Source organism: Moschus berezovskii, chromosome 16 (genome assembly GCF_049115385.1).
Source record: "Moschus berezovskii isolate FMDL1 chromosome 16, NW_MosBer_1.0, whole genome shotgun sequence".
Lineage (NCBI taxonomy): Eukaryota > Metazoa > Chordata > Mammalia > Artiodactyla > Moschidae > Moschus > Moschus berezovskii.
Genome location: NC_142475.1, coordinates 84,620,412 through 84,639,802, shown reverse-complemented (window position 1 = coordinate 84,639,802; position 19,391 = coordinate 84,620,412). Strand labels below are relative to the sequence as shown.

Sequence of the window (19,391 nt, the reverse complement as noted above, 5' to 3'; positions counted from 1 at the left end):
ATTATCTTAAGAAAACCTTGGCACTGGAGACGTATCCTGTGAAACTGATTTTCAGTTCTTCCATTCTTTAGCTAAACGACATTGGGCGAGTTACTTGACCCTTCAGAAACTCAGTTTCTTCATATTTCAGATGGAGAAAACAACACATGTCATGTAGGGTGGCCAAGTAAAACAATGTGCAAGTATTTAGCCCAGTTCTTGTCATTCAGTTCAGTTCAGTTCAGTTTAGTCGCTCAGTCCTGTCCGACTCTCTGCGACCCCATGATTCGCAGCACGCCAGGCCTCCCTGTCCATCACCAACTCCCGGAGTTCACTCAAACTCATGTCCACAGAGTCGGTGATGCCATCCAGCCATCTCATTCTCTGTGGTCCCCGTCTCCTCCTGCTCCCAATCCCTCCCAATATCAGAGTCTTTTTCAGTGAGTCAACTCTTCGCATGAGGTGGCCAAAGTATTGAAGTTTCAGCTTTAGCATCAGTCCTTCCAATGAACACCCAGGATTGATCTCCTTTAGAATGGACTGGTTGGATCTCCTTGCAGTCCAAGGGACTCTCAAGAGTCTTCTCCAGCACCATAATTCAAAAGCATCAATTCTTCAGCGATCAGCTTTCTTCACATTCCAACTCTCACATCCATACATGACCACTGGAAAAACCATAGCCTTGACTAGACGGACCTTGGTTGGCAAAATAATGTCTCTGCTTTTTAATATGCTATCTAGGTTGGTCAGAACTTTCCTTCCAAGAGTAAGTGTCTTTTAATTTCATGGCTGCAATCAGCATCCACAGTGATATTGGAGCCCAGAAAAATGAAGTCTGATACTTTTTCCACTGTTTCCCCATCTATTTCCCATGAAGTGATGGGACCAGATGCCATGATCTTTGTTTTCTGAATGTTGAGCTTCAAGCCAACCTTTTCACTCTCCTTTTTCACTTTCATCAAGAGGCTTCTTAGTCCTCTTCACTTGCTGCCATAAGGGTGGTGTCATCTCCATATCTGAAGTTATTGATATTTCTCCCAGCAATCTTGATTCCAGCTTCTACTTCTTCCAGCCCAGCGTTCCTCATGATGTACTCTGTATATAGGTGCTTAATAAATATCAAGTATTGGTATATCTCAATGATTGCATGTTAAAGTCAAGTAGGGGATTAGTTTACAAGGCCCCTGCCATGGGATTTATTTCCAAGGTTCTCTTTTACTTCTATTTATTTCAAAACATTTTTTATTAAATTTCAGCTACAGAGAATCATAAAACAGGATACCTAAAGGGCAAGTTGGTCTAGTTCTATACAGTTCACAAGATGAAAAAAATAATAGTGATAAAGTATTATGAAGATGACTGAACACTACAAGTCCCATGGCACAGTCTGCAATCATAATAGAAAGACTCAATAGTGACATGATCCTAAGAGATGAGGCAATTTCAGAGCAGTCTGAGTCAACACTGCATGTTCAGGAGAGTTCACCATGATTTGACACTCTATGTTTTCTGAGGCATGCCTTCACTCTCATTGAGGAAGTTCTTGCCCTGATTCTCTGGACTTGGACTTTAGAAGGAACAAGGACTTACTATAGAGCACAGAGATGCTCAATGTTATGGGGCAGCCTGGATAGGAATGGAGTTTGGAGGAGAATGGATAAATATATATGTATGGCTGCCTCCCTTTGGTGTCCACCGGAAACTATCATAGCAGTGTTAAGTCAGTTATATTCCAGTATAAAATAAAGTGCTTTAAAATCCTTAAAAAAAAAAAAAAGATTTAGTTTTAAAAATGAAATATTGGCTTTGCTTCCCCTGCTCAGAATTCAGGTCATTTCTTAAAGCCTGTTACGCCATAACCAAGCTGCCAAATCTGGCTATGAACAAATTAAGAAAGACGTGCAGACGTAATATTTTAGAGTGTTTTTTAAAGTTTCTTAAAGGATTTGACTATCTTGTATAAACATAAATCTTACATGTAAAGCTTAGTTTTCAAAAAGAAATAAGGTAGATAATCAGTTACTTTAATTGAAATACCACAAGGATCTGTTTGGCTGCATCTTGTCCTCTCCTGCTCTACTTCTTCACTAATCCCTGAGGTGCTTGAAGAACTCTGGATTCTGACTCATGGTTCACAAACAGCTGGTTCAGAAAAAACCACAGGGGCTTTGGAAGTTTCCTCAACTTTGCAGTTTCCTCAACTGCAAAGTGAGTATTGTCCCACCTGGGGCAGTGCCCTTCAGGTCTGCTGCTGCTGCTGCTAAGTCGCTTCAGTCATGTCCGACTCTGTGTGACCCCATGGACTGCAGCCTACCAGGTTCCTCTGTCCATGGGATTTTCCAGGCAAGAGTACTGGAGTGGGTTGCCATTGCCTTCTTGCCCTTCAGATCTAATTTTAGGAAACTGATTAGGGGATACTCAATCATATTAGTCTTTGACTTCTATTTCCCATTTTCTGAAATGTGTGTCAGTTTCAAAAATGCTACCTTTTTCAGCATTTGAAAAATTCTTCTTGGCCAACATAAGGCGTTTTGATCCTATATATTAGCTAACTCTTTCAACTCAGTGATCAGCTTTTACTTTCATGAGAACTAGAGGCTGAGCTAGAGGAGCACCATGTTTCCCTGGTTTTTTAACTCACCATTTCCAGATCTGGTATCTCAGGCCCTGGTTTCTGTGGACCCAGGAATACATGTGAACACTGTAAGGCAGTTCAGGCTGTATTTTTAAGAAACACTTTTCATTTACGTTGAAGTGATTCCATAGAAAAACACTTGACAATAACCGAGATTATGAAACCTCAGTTTTGGAATTCAGAGACTTAGATGTGTTTGTTTTCTGTGATCTTTAAAGAGAAGCAGAGGAAAATACAGAGAGAGCAATAGCTTAGAAATCAGACAATCCTGGGTTTGAATTCAGCCTTTGGGGGATAAACTCTATGACCTGGATCAAGGCACTGATCTCCCAAAGCCTCAGCCTCTTTATCTATAAAGCGGGAGACTCACACCGACATCACCAGAGCATTTTAGGATGAAATGGAGATAAAATATATGAAATATCTTGGACAATAGTAAAATACATACACAATAGATGCTCTTTTCATATATTTATATAACGTATATGTGTGCTAAGTGACTTCAGTCATGTCTGACTCTGTGACCCTATGGACCATAGCCTGTCAGGATCCTCGGTCCTTTGGATTCTCCAGCCAATGTATGTTGTTCTCAGAAAAAATTAAGCAGTGATTATTGATTCGTCTCAAGTAGTATAATACTGGTTTATTAATTAGATAGTTGAGGTGAAAATACAGATGTAACAACCACTGTTCACTTACAATCTGAAGCACTACTGACTTCTGGAAATTTAATAGACCATATATTTATTAAGTTTTACTATATATCATTAAGAGCAAGATATAAAAATGAGTAAGATTCATGCCATATACCCAAAAGTTAAAGTCTAGGGGCAGAGACAGGGTTGGAGGGGTAAGAAAAATAAACACTGAAATTTAGGTAGCAAAGGCTTGAAAATATTCTAGCTAAGTGTTGTGGGAATTCAAAGTATTGTACATTTTTCTCTCTCTTTTATCCTTCTGGGACCCCTAAAATGCGAATGTTGGTATGCTTGATGTTGTCACAGAGTTCTGAAAATTATTCTCATTTTTCTAAATTTGTCTTTGTTTTTACTGTTTTGATTGAGTGTTTCCTATTATTTTATCTACCATATCACTTATACATTCTTCTGAATCATCTAATCTGCTGTTAATTCCCTTTAGTGTAGTTTTCATTTAATTTATTGTATTCTTCAGCTGTGACTGGTTCTTTTTTATACTTCCTTATGCTGGAGAACACTCTTGAGAGTCCCTTAGACTGCAAGGAGATCCAACCAGTCCATTCTAAAGGAGATCAATCCTGGGTGTTCATTGGAAGGACTGATACTAAAGCTGAAACTCCAATACTTTGGCCACCTCATGAGACGAGTTGATTCACTGGAAAAGAGTCTGATGCTGGGAGGGATTGGGGGTGGGAGGAGAAGGGGACGACAGTGAATGAGATGGTTGGATGGCATCACCGACTCGATGGACATGAGTTTGAGTGAACTCTGGGAGTTGGTGATGGACAGGGAGGCCTGGCGTGCTGTGATTCATGAGGTTGCAAAGAGTCAGACACGACTAAGCGACTGAACTGAACTGAATCTTTGATAAAAATTCTCATTGTGTTCAACTGTTCTTTACCCAAGTTCAGTTGCGATTGATTCAAACTCTTTATCAGGTAAATTATTTCTCTGTTTCACTCAGATTTTTTATGGATTATTTTCTTGTTCTTTCATTTGAAACCTATCCCTTTGTCTTCTCATTTTGTTTAACTTTCTGTATGAAATTAAGTGAACCTGTCACCTATGTAGGTCATGAAGGCATGTCCTTTTGAGGAAGCATTCCTGTGCAGTCTGTATGTGCCCCATGGCTTGGGGGAGAGCTTTCCCTATGTGCAGTGGCCATCACCGCCCTATTGGAGATGGACTCTGGCCCAAGGAGGTGAAGTAGGAGCCCTGAGAGCATCGGGTTCCTCCCAGGTTTGATGGCAGTCTCCACCCTGGTTTGGGACCTGGCTGGGGTATGAGGTCTTGCAGCTGAACTTCCCAGGTTAGTGGTAAAGAACCCACAGGCCAATTCAACAGATAAGAGACATGGTTTCGATCCCTGGGTCAGGAAGATTCCCTTGGAGAAGGGCATGGCAACCCACTCTAGTATTCTTGCTTGGAGAATCCCATGGACAGAGAAGCCAATGGGCTACAGTCCATGGGATCACAAGGAATTGGCCACAACTGGAATGACTTAGCATGCACACACGTGTGTACCTTAGTCACAGGATGGACTGGGGTCTGAGCAGTGGGTACTACACCACTGAGCTTGTCCCACTCCCTCCCAAGTGTGCACAGGGGATGCACGCCCCAGTGGTGGAGGTCTCTATCCTACAACTTCCCTCTCTCCCTTCAGAGAGTGTGCACAGTGACAGATGTCCTGGCGGGGGCTATCTCCACTCAGGAGCTAGTCTTGCTCCCTCTCGAGTATGTGCCCCATAGCATGTACTGGCAGTGCTTGCCTCCACCCCAGTCAGACTTGGGACCAGGGTCCAAACTGACTTCGTTCTCTCAAAGTGTGCACCCCTTCATTAGCAATGGCAGCACCTGCCTTAGTGGGGAGAAGCACCAGAGCAAGAGGAGCTGGAACAGGAGCCCGGTGTGGACCTGGGGACAATGGGATGATCCTCGTAAGCCAGCAGGAGCAACCAGCAGCTTTTAATCCACTGCCTTCATGCTGTGACTGGAAGAAAGCAAATATGTGTGTGTGATGTTTTCAAGAGCAGAGACTCTCACAGTCCTCCAGTAATTCTCACTGGTTTTCCAGTTAAGAGGCTTGTCTTACCAGTATCAGAACCAAAGGGCTGGGGTACCTAAGGTGTAGGTCTAAATTCTCACTCCTGGGAGGATTCCTGACCCTATAACACTCTCTCCTCTCTTGTGTGCCCCCTGGGAAATATGGGTCCTGACAAGACTGCTTCTCCTCCTTTACTAGCAGACTCCATGTGGATCTTTCTTCACAGCTTTGGTTGTAGAAGAATTCTGCTAGTAACCCAGGTTGACTGCAGTGAAAATCACTATATATGTACTTGTAGTTTTCATATGGTCATGAAGGGGAGTGAGTCAGCATCCTTCTACTCTACCATCTTGATCTCTTTCCTTGCAAACTATTCTTTAGTGGGGGCTTAACTGATGTTTTATTATTAAAGTGAGATTATATATTTTTGATAGGAATACTACAGTAATTATTCTGTGTGCCTCTCAGTCTAAATATCATAAATGTGTCTAATTACTAAAAAGAGTGCCTTCCAGTATTCTTGATTGTAAAGTCATATTTATCCTTTTTCAATTAATAAACATCTTGTGGGGAGATGAACTGAGACTATATAGAATCTTATTTCTCATCAAGAAAAAAATTTAATTATTGTTGAGTTACAAACATTCTGAGAATTTATTTAGCATCATGCATCAAAAGTTATTACAATTTTTAACAAGTAAGTTTTCTATAGCAAATAACTTTAAAAATCAGTATCATTAAAGATTTCTGTTCAGAAAACTTAGAACATTGTTATTTATATTATAAAACTTCAGAAACAATTTAAGCATCTAACAGAAAAATGCTATGGTTTTTCCAGTGGTCATGTATGGATGTGACAGTTGGACTGTGAAGAAAGCTGATCGCCGAAGAATTGATGCTTTTGAACTGTGGTGCTGGAGAAGACTCTTGAGAGTTCCTTTGGACTGCAAGGAGATCCAACCAGTCCATTCCAAAGGAGATCAATCCTGGGTGTTCATTGGAAGGACTGATGCTAAAGCTGAAACTGCAATACTTTGGCCACCTCATGCGACGAGTTGACTCACTGGAAAAGACTCTGATGCTGGGAAGGATTGGGGGCGGGCAGAGAAGGGGACGACAGAGAGTTAGATGGCTGGATGGCATCACCGACTCGATGGACATGAGTTTGAGTGAACTCCAGGAGTTGGTGATGGACAGGGAGGCCTGGCGTGCTGTGATTCATGGGGTTGCAAAGAGTCAGACATGACTGAGTGACTGACTAACTGAACTGAACTGAAGAGACAATATATGGTAAGTGATTATAGTGAAGTTGATGAAGAGTAACTCTAAAATTAGCAAGTCCTGAGAACTGTCCTTCATCTCATTCTGCCCCTTGAGTTTGGACAGAACATCACTTAAATCCAAGGATCAAAACCAAGACTCAACCTCTATCTCTCTTCTACTTTCATTGTCCTGATCCACAGCCTCTTCATGGCCTTCTTCACTTCAGCATTTCTCAGGGAGTAGATGACAGGGTTGAGGAGTGGGGTGATCACTGTGTAGAACACAGCCACCATCTTGTCCACAGGCAAGGTGGTAGAAGGTCTCAGATAGATGAAGATGCAGGGTGCAAAGAATAAGGTGACCACAGTGATGTGGGACCCACAGGTGGACAGGGCCTTGGGCCGACCCTCGGGGGTTTGAGTCCTCACATGGAGCAAGATGGCCACATATGAGGCTAAGAGGAAAATGAAGCTGATCACAGACAGGGTCCCCCCATTCGCAATAATCAGAAGACCAATGAGGAAGGTGTCAGAGCAGGCAAGATTGAGCAGAGGAAACACGTCACAGAAATAGTGGTCGATCACATTGGGGCCACAGAAAGGCAAATGGAAGATGAGAAGGATTTGGGATAAGGAATGCACAAAGGCTCCCACCCATGCGATTCCCACCAGGAAGACACACACCTGCCAGTTCATGATGGTGGTGTAGCTGAGGGGCTTGAATATAGCCACGTAGCGGTCATAGGCCATCACAGTGAGCAGGAAAATCTCAGTGCCAGCAAAGAAGTGGAGAAAGAAAACTTGTGACATGCAGCCCCACAGAGATATGGCTTTCCTTTCAGCCAGCAGATCTGAGATGAGTTTGGGTGTTGTAGTCGAGGCATAACAGATCTCCACAAAGGACAGGTAGCTGAGGAAGAAGTACATGGGGGAGCCAAGGCTTCTGCTGGTCATGACAGTGAGGACAATGAGGAAATTCCCCAGCAAAATGGCTGTGTACAGGAGCAGAAATATTACAAAGCAGACTTTCTGCACATCCTGATTGGGAGAAAGTCCCAGGAAAATAAATTCCGTCACATTGTTTATGCTAGCCATGAAGTCACCATCAGGAAGCAATATTTTGGGTAGGGTGATCTGGAATGACACAATATAAAAGACTCCTACATAAGTGGGAAATTTACATAACAATCCCTCACATATCTGAGAAGCTTGTGAGCTAGATATTGAATGATGTAGGACTTAGGTAGAAGAGAAGAGAACCCCAAGAAAACAAAAGAGGAAGTGCAAACTATAAAAATTCAACTGAGCCTGGAGTGAAGTGGAGAATGGCAGCCATAGAGCTGGAGATAGAACCTAGTACCAGTTCATAAAATACTATCATGGACATTGGGGTTTTGCTCAACAGAAAATGGGGAATCAGGAATGCTAGTCAGCTGGAAAGTAAAATCACTTTGTGTGTAGAGGTTGGACCAGGGGACTAGAGGTTGGACTAGGAGAAACCTATTAGGACACTGATTGCCTCACTGGATGATGCAGGGCAGCAAGCATACTGTTGTTGTCTCCATGATAACTGTCTATCTACTGCCTCTGACGCTTTTGACTTCCTTCATCCTACTTCCTTTTGATCTGTTTCCTTTTTGGTTTGTAGAATAGGATTCTCACTTTCCCATATGCCCCTCAAAGCCTTCTGAAGAAATTCCCCTTGACACTCAGCACTCCCTCTGATTTCTGCTTCTCCTCCTAATTATATCCATCTACACTTGCTCCCTAGGTGACCTAGTTCCTTTCAAAAGGTCCAGTTCAATCCTCTCACAATTCTCTTTACAAGTGCCTTCACTTCCCCCAATCATAAATCCCTCAGTGACAATAAAAGTACAAACCACGTCCCTCCACTCAAACTGCTCCCTTATCCTACGACACATCCTTATCGGATGTCCAACCTTAAAATACCTCAAACTGTCACCAATATTGTGTTCACTGGCTGATTAGTAGACTGTCTTCATCCATGTTAATCTGTCCAAGGTGACAGAGATCAATGTGTTCCAGTACAGTCCCTCCTACAGTTAAAGACTCCAGAGCATCTGAGACTAGGATTTATATGACATCCATTCTTGTCACAAAGCTTCCTTCCTTGAGCAATGTGGATGGGCTCAGGTAATTAAGGACTGCCATGAGTCACCACCATGAAGAAATCACAGATAGAGTTTATGACTGCAGAGACCAACAGAAGGCAGAGACCAGCACTAAAATCTCAGATTGGCTTGGGAATTTTACCAAGGCACTTGTAGAATAAAGCACTGCTGGCAGTCTTGACTCCTGAGTTTACATCCTAGTTTCCTCAGGTGATATTTTAGTGATATCTAAAAAGTTATTTAACCTCTCAGAGACTCAATATCATGGAGATAAAACCTACCTCCCAGGAGATGCTTATGAGAGCATTATGTAAATTTCCATGGGCATCTGGCAATATTCCCTTTGCTTTTAAAGTGGAATCATAATCAACACATTGTCCAAAACCAAAACTCACCACAGGGTTTCTGTGACTTTGCTGTCTCACCACAATTCTTTTTTTCTGTTCTGACCACAGAGGGCAAATAATGCCCTGAGAACATCCACCAGATCATGCAAGTTTTCCAATTATTCAATCTGAAAACATTAAGGTCAAGCTCTCAACCAGAGCTCACATATCTCAGAAGTCACCAGATGGAGAATCTGCTTCCCTGGCAGTGTTAGGCTTGGGAATGCTGAAGCTAAGTCTGTAGGTCTATCTGACCTGATTAAAAACAAGAGCACAGTAGACTTGCCTCCCACATGTTCCATAAAGAAATAAGACTTCTGGCCACTGCACCTAAGTTCACGTTGCTGAGACACACCAGGGGGGAAGGCATGGTGATCAAATGAGAGAAGATTGGTCCCCAGAGATCCGTGCTTTTCCCCTTCCTCATCAGGTACCTGCCTCATGGGAAACAGGACCTGAATACTAACATCTCAAACTTCTTTGCAGGTAACAGAACTTCAGAAATCAATGGGAAATGATAAATTAATTTCACCCAGTGTTCACAGCGGAGAAGATAATGGCAAGCCACTCCAGTACTCTTGCCTAGAAAATCCCATGGATGGAGGAGCCTGGTAGGCTGCAGTCCGTGGGGTCGCTAAGGGTCGGACTGAGCGACTTCACTTTCAATTTTCACTTTCACACATTGGAGAAGGAAATGGCAACCCACGCCAGTGTTCTTGCCTGGAGAATCCAAGGGATGGGGAAGCCTGGTGGGCTTCCGTCTATGGGGTCACACAGAGTCGGAAACGACTGAAGTGACTTAGCAGCAGCAGCAGCAACAGTGTTCACAGGCCACTTAGGCTATAAGGTTCTATGCTGTTGAGAGGTCAGTTATATCTAGCTCTTGCATGTCATAAATTCAGTCATGTGGCTTTACATGAAATGAAACCATTTCAAGGATGGATCCAAGGAATTATGGACCACAAGTGTTTCAGAAAACTGAGCTAGCTCTTCTCCTGGCCTTTGGTGTGCATGAAGGTATAGAACAGTGGTTCTCAACTGTGGGTAGTTTTGCCCCTAAGAGGATATCTGGCAACATCTGAAGACCTTTCTTTGTCCCAATCTGGGTGTGAAGGACATGCTACTGGCATCTATTGGACAGAGGCCAGAGATGCTAAGAAATATCCTACAACACACAGGACAGCCCCCCACAGCAAAAGTTATCTGAGCCAAAAAAAACAGTACTACTGCTATTGAGATAATCTGCCCAAGAGGAAGCAAAATTTGTCCAAATCAATATTTATTAAAACTGGATTTTGGTTACATGTGATTTTATTAATCTGCTTTTACCACATCTGAATATGTACTAAGCTTTCTGTAGTGAAAATCTTTGCAAATGCCATAATGGCACTTTGTAAGACCAATGTACACCAGTGCTACTCATTAATGTCATTAATCTAGCCTAGATGAAAGTTGAAACAAGAGGCCATTTTTTAACTGACAAAGGGAAAATTATGCTGAGATACTTAACATTGTTTTTAATATTTTAATGTAATTGCTTTTGAGAGTGCAAACCCTGAATTAACCATTGCCCTTTATATTGAAATAGATACTAGGCAGAAGATTAGCAAATAAAGATTAGCTTTTATTACATAAAAGCTCCAAATATTTAAATAATAGTAATATTAAATGTGCATATATTTTGACAAATTTTAACTGTTTATATTGGATTTATGCATATTTTATTGTAGTAAATAATATACTACACTAGACTAATACATACATGTATGCATTCATGACATACTTTCTCTTAATGTTTTCAACATTTATATGCTACGTGGTTCATCTGCAAGTTTTTTCAAATTCTCACAAATCTCTGAATTTTTTTCAATATATTTATTAGAATAATCTTCATGAAAGTGGCCCTACACAGTTCAATCCATGTTGCTTGTGTCAACCATATAAGCGTATTTAGCATAAAAACTAATAGAGGTGTTATGTCAGATAAAACATTCATTGAAAAGCTACATTTTGACAAATACCGTGTCTGAACAACAAAAGTGTAAGCAACAGAGGCCAAAGAAGAAGCCTCAAAACAGAACGGCTGACTTGCTTCAAATATCTGAAAATGGATAGTGACTGCAGTATCATGGTGGGATAAGCCACCTTCACTTTCGTTCCCCCATTTTGCAGTAAATATTCATCATCCACCTGTGAATATAAGCACATCTATGGAAGATGTGGGATACAGCTCCATATACCAAGGAACTCACCAAGAATGTCATCCACAGGTGTATGGGGCAAGAGGCAGACAGATGTCAAGACCAGTTGTGGGACCTACAGAAGACTGTGAAGGAGTTCTGGCCCCTCTTGGCCTTGTTTTGGGAAGGACCTGTGGAACACTGACTGGGAATATCACCTACATGCAAAGGAATCTTTGTGAAGTTTCTCAAGAAGTTCCACACTCCATTGAAACAATATATATGCGTGTCTGTGTGTGTTTATATGTAAACACATGCATATATATATGCATATACATATATATATATGATTTTGAATGCATTAGGGTGTGAAGAATGAACATCTTGACTTTGCCGCATCTTAAATCCCCCAAGATGGCACAGCGTAAGGGTAGCCTAAGTTGCCGTAATTTCCTGTGAGGGAAAGAAGACCTGGTGAGTGAACATGTGGCTTCACCAGCTCTGCAGGACACTGCTCAAGAGGCTTGTTTCTCTCTCACAACTTCCAGAGTGTTAACTGGGAATTTCATGACTAGTGGGGAACCAGATAGGTACAGAGAAATTTTGGATTCCTAGATTTATTAAAGAGATTATGTTCCTACTCATTGAATTATAGACTCCAACAGGAAGAATTCAAAATCCCTTTTAAGGAAGTTCAATGAGCTACAAAAAGAAATAGCAAGACAGTTCAATGAGAAAATTAACTAGCATTATAGATCATACAAAAGAATCAAACAAATTCTGGAGCTAAATTTCTGAAGAATTCAATGGATAGAAAATACAATAGAGATCATCATCAGCAGAGCAAACTGAAGAAAAGAATTAGTAGACAGAGAAGAGAAACATTGAAATAACAATACTGAATAGAAAATTATTAATGAAAAAGAATGAAGAAATCCTATGTGATCTTTGGGAGAACATCTAAAGAATATCAAAATCACTGTCATTCCAGAGGAGAAGAGACAGAGAAGGGATCAGACAGTTTATTTTAAAAAATTATAGCAGACTCTCCAAACACAGGGAGAGATTTGGGCAATCAAGTCATGAAGGTAAAAGGTTACTCATTGTATTAATTAAAAATGATCTTCTCAAGACACATTATAATAAAACTGTAAAAGTCAAACACAAAGAGAATCTTTAAAGCAGAAAAGGGGAGAAGTTTGAAACCTGCAAAGAAACTTCCACTAGATTAAAAGGAAATTTCTCAGCAGAAACTTTACAGACCTGGAGAAACTGAAATGATATTTGCAAATTATAGAAAGAAAGAAATTGCTGACACAAAATACTCTATCAAGAAAATCTATCATTCAGAATTAAAGCAGAAAAAAAGACATTCAGAGAAACTGTTAAGGAACTTCAATACCATTAGACCTACATTTAGGCTTCTCAGGTGGTAAAGAATCTCAGTGGTAAAGAAATCCACCTGCCCAGAAGGAGATGCAAGTTCAATCCCTGGTTCAGGAATATCCCCTGGAGAAGGAAATGGCAACCCAGTCCAGTATTCTTGCCTGGGAAATTCCATGTGCAGAGGAGCCTGATGGGCTACAGTCCTTGGGGTTGCAAGTGTCGGACACAACTTAATGTCTAAACAACAGACCCACCCGACAAGAAGTGCTGAAATTTCTTTACGCTAAAATAAAGAAACATAGACTAGTAACATGAAAATACATGGAAACTACTGTTGTTCAGTCACTAAATCATGTCTGATGCTAAGTGAAACCATGGACTGCAGCAGGCCAAGCTTCATCATCCTTCACTAACTCCCAGAATTTGCTCAAACTCATGCTCATTGAGTTGGTAATGTCATCCAACCATCTCATCCTCTGTCACTCACTTTTCCTCCTTCCCTCAATCTTTCCCAGAATCAGGGCCTTTTCCAATGAGGCAGCTCTTCACATTATGTAGCCAAAGTATTGGAGCTCCAGCTTTAGCATCAGGCCTTCCAATGAATATTCAGGATTGATTTCCTTTAGGGTTGACTGGTTTGACCCCCTTGCAGTCCAAGGGACTCTCAAGACTCTTCTCCAGCACAATTCAAAAACATCAGTTCTTTGGTGCTTAACCTTCTTTATGGTCCAACTCTCACATCCATACATGACTACTGGAAAAACCATACCTTTGATTATATGGACTACTGTGGGCAAAGTGATGTCTCTACTTTTTAATATGCTTTCTAGGTTTGTCATAGGTTTTCTTCCAAGGAGCAAGCATCCTGTAATTTCATGGCGGCAGTCACTGTCTGCAATGATTTTAGAGCCCAAGAAAATAAAATCTGCCACTGTTTCCTATACCACACATTGAACTGAAAAAAGAAAATGTATAGTCAAATTCTGAAAATGTAATGCTACAATAGTTGGTATGCTAACTACTTAACTGTAGTATAAAAGTTAAAAAAATGAGTATCAAAATAGCCAAACAACTATAATTTATGAAAGAATATACAACATAAGAAAAGGCATATTGTAACATTAAAGACATGTAGGGGATATAAGAGGGTAGAATTATGAAACAGAATTAAGTTGCTATCAGTATCAGTATAAAGCAGATTGTGTCACTATGTTTTAGGTAAGCCTCATTGTAACTACAAGCCCAACCAACAGTAGATTCACAAAGGATAAAGGCAAGGAAATCAGAGCATAAAACCAAGCAAGGTCACCAATTCACAAATGTAGGCAACAAAAAGGATGAACTATCAATACGAAACCAACAGAAAACAGTCAAATCTGAATAGTAAGTCTTTACATTTTAGTGATTCCTGTGTGCTTCCCTGGTGGCTCAGAGGTTAAAGCGTCTGCCCCCAATGCGGGAGACCCGGGTTCGATCCCTGGGTCGGGAAGCTCCCCTGGAGAAGGAAACGGTAACCCACTCCAGTATTCTTGCCTGGAGAATCCCATGGAGGGAGAAGCCTGGTAGGCTACAGTCCACGGGGTCGCAAAGAGTCGGACACGACTGAGCGACGGAACGAACGAACGATAAGGGTAAATGAATTGAATTCTCCAATCAAAAGGTACAGAGTTGCTGGCTGTATTTTAACAAAATAAGAGGAATTTCCTGACTGTCCTTTAGTTAGGGCTCCTAGTTTTCCTTCCAAGGATGTGAGTTCAGTCCCTGGTCCAGGAATTAAGATCCTACAAGTGGATTTCCACAAGATTAATATATGTAACTATGTGTGGTGATGGATATTAATTCCAAGACTCAATCTCTATTTCTCTTCTAGTTTCACTGTCCTGATCCACAGCCTCTTCATGGCCTTCCTCACTTCAGCATTTCTCAGGGAGTAGATGACAGGGTTGAGGAGTTGGGTGATCACCGTGTAGAACACAGCCACCATCTTGTCCACAGGTAAGGTGGTAGAAGGTCTCAGATAGATGAAGATGCAGGGTGCAAAGAACAAGGTGACCACAGTGATGTGGGACCCACAGGTGGACAGGGCCTTGCACCGACCCTCAGAACTTCGAGTCCACACATGGAGCAATATGACCACATAGGAGGCTAAGTGGACGATGAAGCTGATCCCAGACAGCGTCCCCCAATTGGCAATGATCAGAAGACCAATGAGGAAGGTGTCAGAGCAGGAAAGATTGAGCAGAGGAAACACGTCACAGAAATAGTGGTTGATCACATTGGGGCCACAGAAAGGCAAATGGAAGATGAGAAGGATTTGGGCCAAGGAATGAACAAATCCCCATATCCATACTGCTCTCACCAGGAAGGCACACTATCGGGGTCCAGCCCCGAAATGACCCAGGGTATCCTCGGGATGAACGGCGTCGGCGTCAGAGAGAGAGAGAGAAAGAGAGAGAGAGACAGGGGCTGATGATTCCTTGGTTTATGCTGGAAACCAATAAAACCCCAGCACGGGGCTTGCTCTGTTTACGTAGGCCGCAGGCGCCCTCTCGAATCACTTGAGGCACCCCACCAGGGCACCCCCTCGAGTGGGTCTTAGAAGCCCAGGCAGATAAGTAAACTCAGAGGGCCCAGTGCTCCAAGGATCTCAACCAGAAAAAGGAGAATAGAGAAAAGGATGGAAAAAGAGAAAGAACGACACGGGGAGACCAAGCTTCAGTGAGCAAGGCCCAAAACTTTATTTTCCAGTGCTGCTTTTATACCCTAAGTTATGCGCATAAGAAACAGAGAAAGGGAGGTATAGATTCACACCAAAATCACGTGGGGTCAGCAGTCTTGACCCTTATCAGGATCAGGGCTTATTTTTGTGTGATAAAAGTTTTAGGTGATTTACATCATCTTCTGGCCAGGGGGCCTGCTAAGAGTTTTATGGCCCTCTCTCCTGACAATAGGTTAGTTAGCAAGTAAAAGACTTTTCTTTTAAGGTGACTTTCCTAAAGTTAGGTGGTAGACACATAACAAAGTTACATTCCTATAAGGCACCGGTGTAGTGAGCTGCAAGAAAGGAATTTATTAACTTAAGATCTGATGTGGTTAAATCAAAGGATTAATATATTTCCAAGGATACAATAGAGGAAACTGCAGCAAGCATTGATTCAACAATGAAATCTTTTCTAGTACTATTCTAATGATTTTAACTTCTTCAACAGATTCCTGTATTTTAAAATATTAGGCTTTCTGTCCTTGCATGGCTGGGAGGCTATAAACAGTCACACTCATAGTTGTAAGAGCCCGGACAAACTTGTCATGCAAGTTAGAAAGCTATCAGAGGGGCTTGGATTGGAACACTCCTATTAAGCCGAGGAGAACTTTTAAACTACAGCTCTGAATTAATGTTTTCAGAGAAAGGTGGTTGGGGGGAAGCCCCTGTAAGTATTAGAGGACTTAGTAAGAGGTGTAAGATAGTAAAGCAGTCAGATTCCAGTTTTCTTTGGGGTAGATGCTCAGGTAAGTCCAGGGGGTTCCTCGAGCCCTGATTAGCCTTTGCCCATCAGGCCTCTTCCCCAGTTGACCTTTGCCACAGGTAGGATTTCCCTCGCTGGCTCCCGGCAGCACACACCTGCCAGTTCATGATGGTGGTGTATCTGAGGGGCTTTAGATGGCCACGTAGTAGTCACAGGCCATCACAGTGAGCAGGAAAATCTCAGTGCCAGCAAAGAAGTGGAGAAAGGAAAGCTGTGTCATGCAGCCCCACAGAGATATGGCTTTTCTTTCAGCCAGCACATCTGAGATGAGTTTGGGTATTGTAGTCGGGTCGTAGCAGATCTCCACAAAGGACAGGTAGCTAAGGAAGAAGTACATGGGGGAGCCAAGGCTTCTGCTGGTCATGACAGTGAGGACAATGAGGAAATTCCCCAGCAAAATGGCTGTGTATAGGAGCAGAAATATCACAAAGCAAACTTTTTGCACCTCTGGATTGGAAGAAAGTCCCAGGAAAATAAATTCTGTCACATTGTGTGTTTTAGCCATGACGCAGCCACCAGGAGACAGTAATTTGGGTGTGTGATCTGAAATAACACAAAAGACTTCTTCCTTTAACAGCTGAATTATATTATAGTCACTTGCATATCTGAAATGCTACCGTTCAAACGCTGCAACATAAAAGTATCCTCAGAAATAGGAAATCCATCTCTACAATACATAGGCCATTACAGTCAATGACCCTCTTCTCCTATGACATTTTGGAAAAATAGCACTTTACACATTGAATTGTATTTGTTCTATGTGACCATCTGGCCCACCAAACCGAACTTTCTAGAGTAGAGATTATTTCTTGCTACCACTCTATCTCCAGTGCTAACTGCAGCACCTGCACAAAATTACACTCAGTGAATGTACACAGGATGGAGGAACAGTGCATATAGATCATCCTAGTCTTCTTAGCACAGTATTTGGTATATCACAGAAGTTCAGCAGATACTGAAAGAACAAAGGTCACCAAGGACCAAGACCACGTCTTTCCACCCCTGAATCCCATGTCTAGCACAGTGCTTATTTCAGGCAAAGACCAGACCAGTGTGAGAGCACTTTGTGAAATACCACAGGCTTGCTGGTAGGGTTCCCTTTACTTTCAAAGTGAAACTACAATCATCACATGCTCACAAAACAAAACTCACCCTACCATTTCTGTGCCTTTGCTGTCTCACTACTGTTCCTTTTATCTGTTCTGATCCTAGAGAGGTCAGTAGTGCTCTGAGCACATCCAGTTTTCAATCTCCAAGCATTAAGGTCAAGTTATGCACCAGAGCTCATGCATTTTAGGCGTTGCCAGATGGAGGATCTGCTCTCCGTGAAACCTTAGGAATGCTGAGACTAAGCCAGTGAGTCTATTCCACCTGACTAAAAACAAGAACACAGTAGACTTGCCTCTCAGATGTTTCACAGAGAAGCAAGAATTCTGTCAGCTAAGCTTTGAGTTCACTCTGCTGAGAGATACTGGAGGTGGAGGGTGTATATAATGATTAAAGGAGAAAAGATTGGTCCCCAGAGAGCCATGTCTTTCCCCTTCCTAATCAGGCACCTACCTCTTGGGAAGAAGGACCTGGATACAAACCTCTCAAATGTTCTTGTAGGTAACAACTTCAGAAACCAATAGGTAATATATTAAATTAATTTCACCCATTGTTCACAGAGCACTTAGGCTACAGGGCTCTATGCTGTTCTGAGGCAAATATATCCAGCTCTTGCTTATCATGAACTCAGTCATGGTTCTACATGAAATGACGCCATCCCAATGATCAGTTCAGTTCAATCTCTCAGTCATGTCTGACACTTTGTGACCCCATGGACTGCAGCATGCCAGGCTTCCCAGTCCATCACTAACTGCCGGAGCTTACTCAAATTCATGTCCATCATGTCAGTGATGCCATCCAACAGGCTCATCCTCTGTCGTCCCCTTCTTCTCCTGCCTTCAATCTTTCCCAGCATCAGGGTCTTTTCCAATGAGTTGGTTCTTCACATTAGGTAGCCAAAGTATTGGAGTTTCAGCTTCAGCATCAGTCTTTCCAATGAATACTCAGGACTGAATTCCTTTAGGATTGACTGGTTGGATCTTCTTGCTGTCCAAGAGACTCTCAAGAGTCTTCTCCAACACCACAGTTCAAAAGAATCAATTCTTTGGTGCTCAGCCTTCTTTATGGTCCAACTCTCACATCCATACATATGGAAAAACCATAGCTTTGACTAGACAGACCTTTGTTGACCTTTGTTGGTAAAGTAATGTCTCTCCTGTCTGGATTGGCCATAGCTTTTCTTCCAAGGAGCACGCATCTTTTAAATTCACGCCTGCAGTCACCATCTGTAGTGATTTTCGAGCCCCCCAAAATAAAACCTGTAACTGTTTCCATTGTTTCCTCATCTATTTGAAATGAAGTGATGCCACTAGATGCCATGATCTTAGCTTTATGAATGTTGAGTTTTAAGCCAACATTTTCACTCTCCTCTTTCACTTTCATCAAGAGGCTCTTTAGTTCTTCTTTGCTTTCTGCCATAAGGGTGGCATCATCTGCATACCTGAGGTTATTGATATTTCTCCCAACAATCTTGATTCTAGCTTGTGCTTCATCCAGCCCAGCATTTCTTATGAGGTACTCTACATATAAGTTAAATAAGCAGGGTGACAATAGACAGTCTTTACAATGCTTTTGAACTGTGGTGTTGGAGAAGATTCTTGAGAGTCCCTTATACTGCAAGGAGATCCAACCAGTCCATTCTAAAGGAGAGCAATCCTGGATGTTCATTGGAGGGACTGATGCTAAAGCTGAAACTGAAATACTTTGGCCACCTCATGCGACAAGTTGACTCACTGGAAAAGACTCTTATGCTGGGAAAGGTTGGGGGCGGGAGGAGAAGGGGACGACAGAGAATGAGATGGCTGGATGGTATCACCGACTCTGTGGACATGAGTTTGAGTGTACTCCGGGAGTTGGTGATGAACAGGGAGGCCTGCCGTGCTGTGATTCATGGGGTCGTGGAGAGTCGGACACGACTGAGCGACTGAACTGAACTGAACTCATTTTCTAATTTGGAACCAGTCTGCTGTTCATGTCCAGTTCTAACTGATGCTTCTTGACCTGCATACAGATTTCTCAGGAAGCAAATCAGGTGGTCTGGTATTTCCATCTCTTTCA

At 42.1% G+C, this 19,391-nt stretch overlaps 1 protein-coding gene and 1 pseudogene across 1 annotated transcript; both read right to left on the bottom strand.

Moving 5' to 3' along the window:
* Nucleotides 1-6,783: 6,783 nt before the first annotated feature.
* On the bottom strand, nucleotides 6,784-7,713 carry LOC129560172 (olfactory receptor 4X2-like). Its single transcript, XM_055432104.2, has one exon. It carries the CDS (start codon nucleotides 7,711-7,713, stop codon nucleotides 6,784-6,786), a length of 930 nt encoding a protein of 309 aa, XP_055288079.1.
* Nucleotides 7,714-14,557: 6,844 nt separating this feature from the next.
* Nucleotides 14,558-16,731, bottom strand: LOC129560052 (olfactory receptor 4X2-like; annotated as a pseudogene).
* Between the last annotated feature and the right edge of the window lie 2,660 nt (nucleotides 16,732-19,391).

Excerpts from the sequence above, each read along its gene's own strand:
- LOC129560172 (XM_055432104.2), bottom strand. The coding sequence starts at position 7,713 with ATGGCTAGCATAAACAATGTGACGGAATTTATTTTCCTGGGACTTTCT.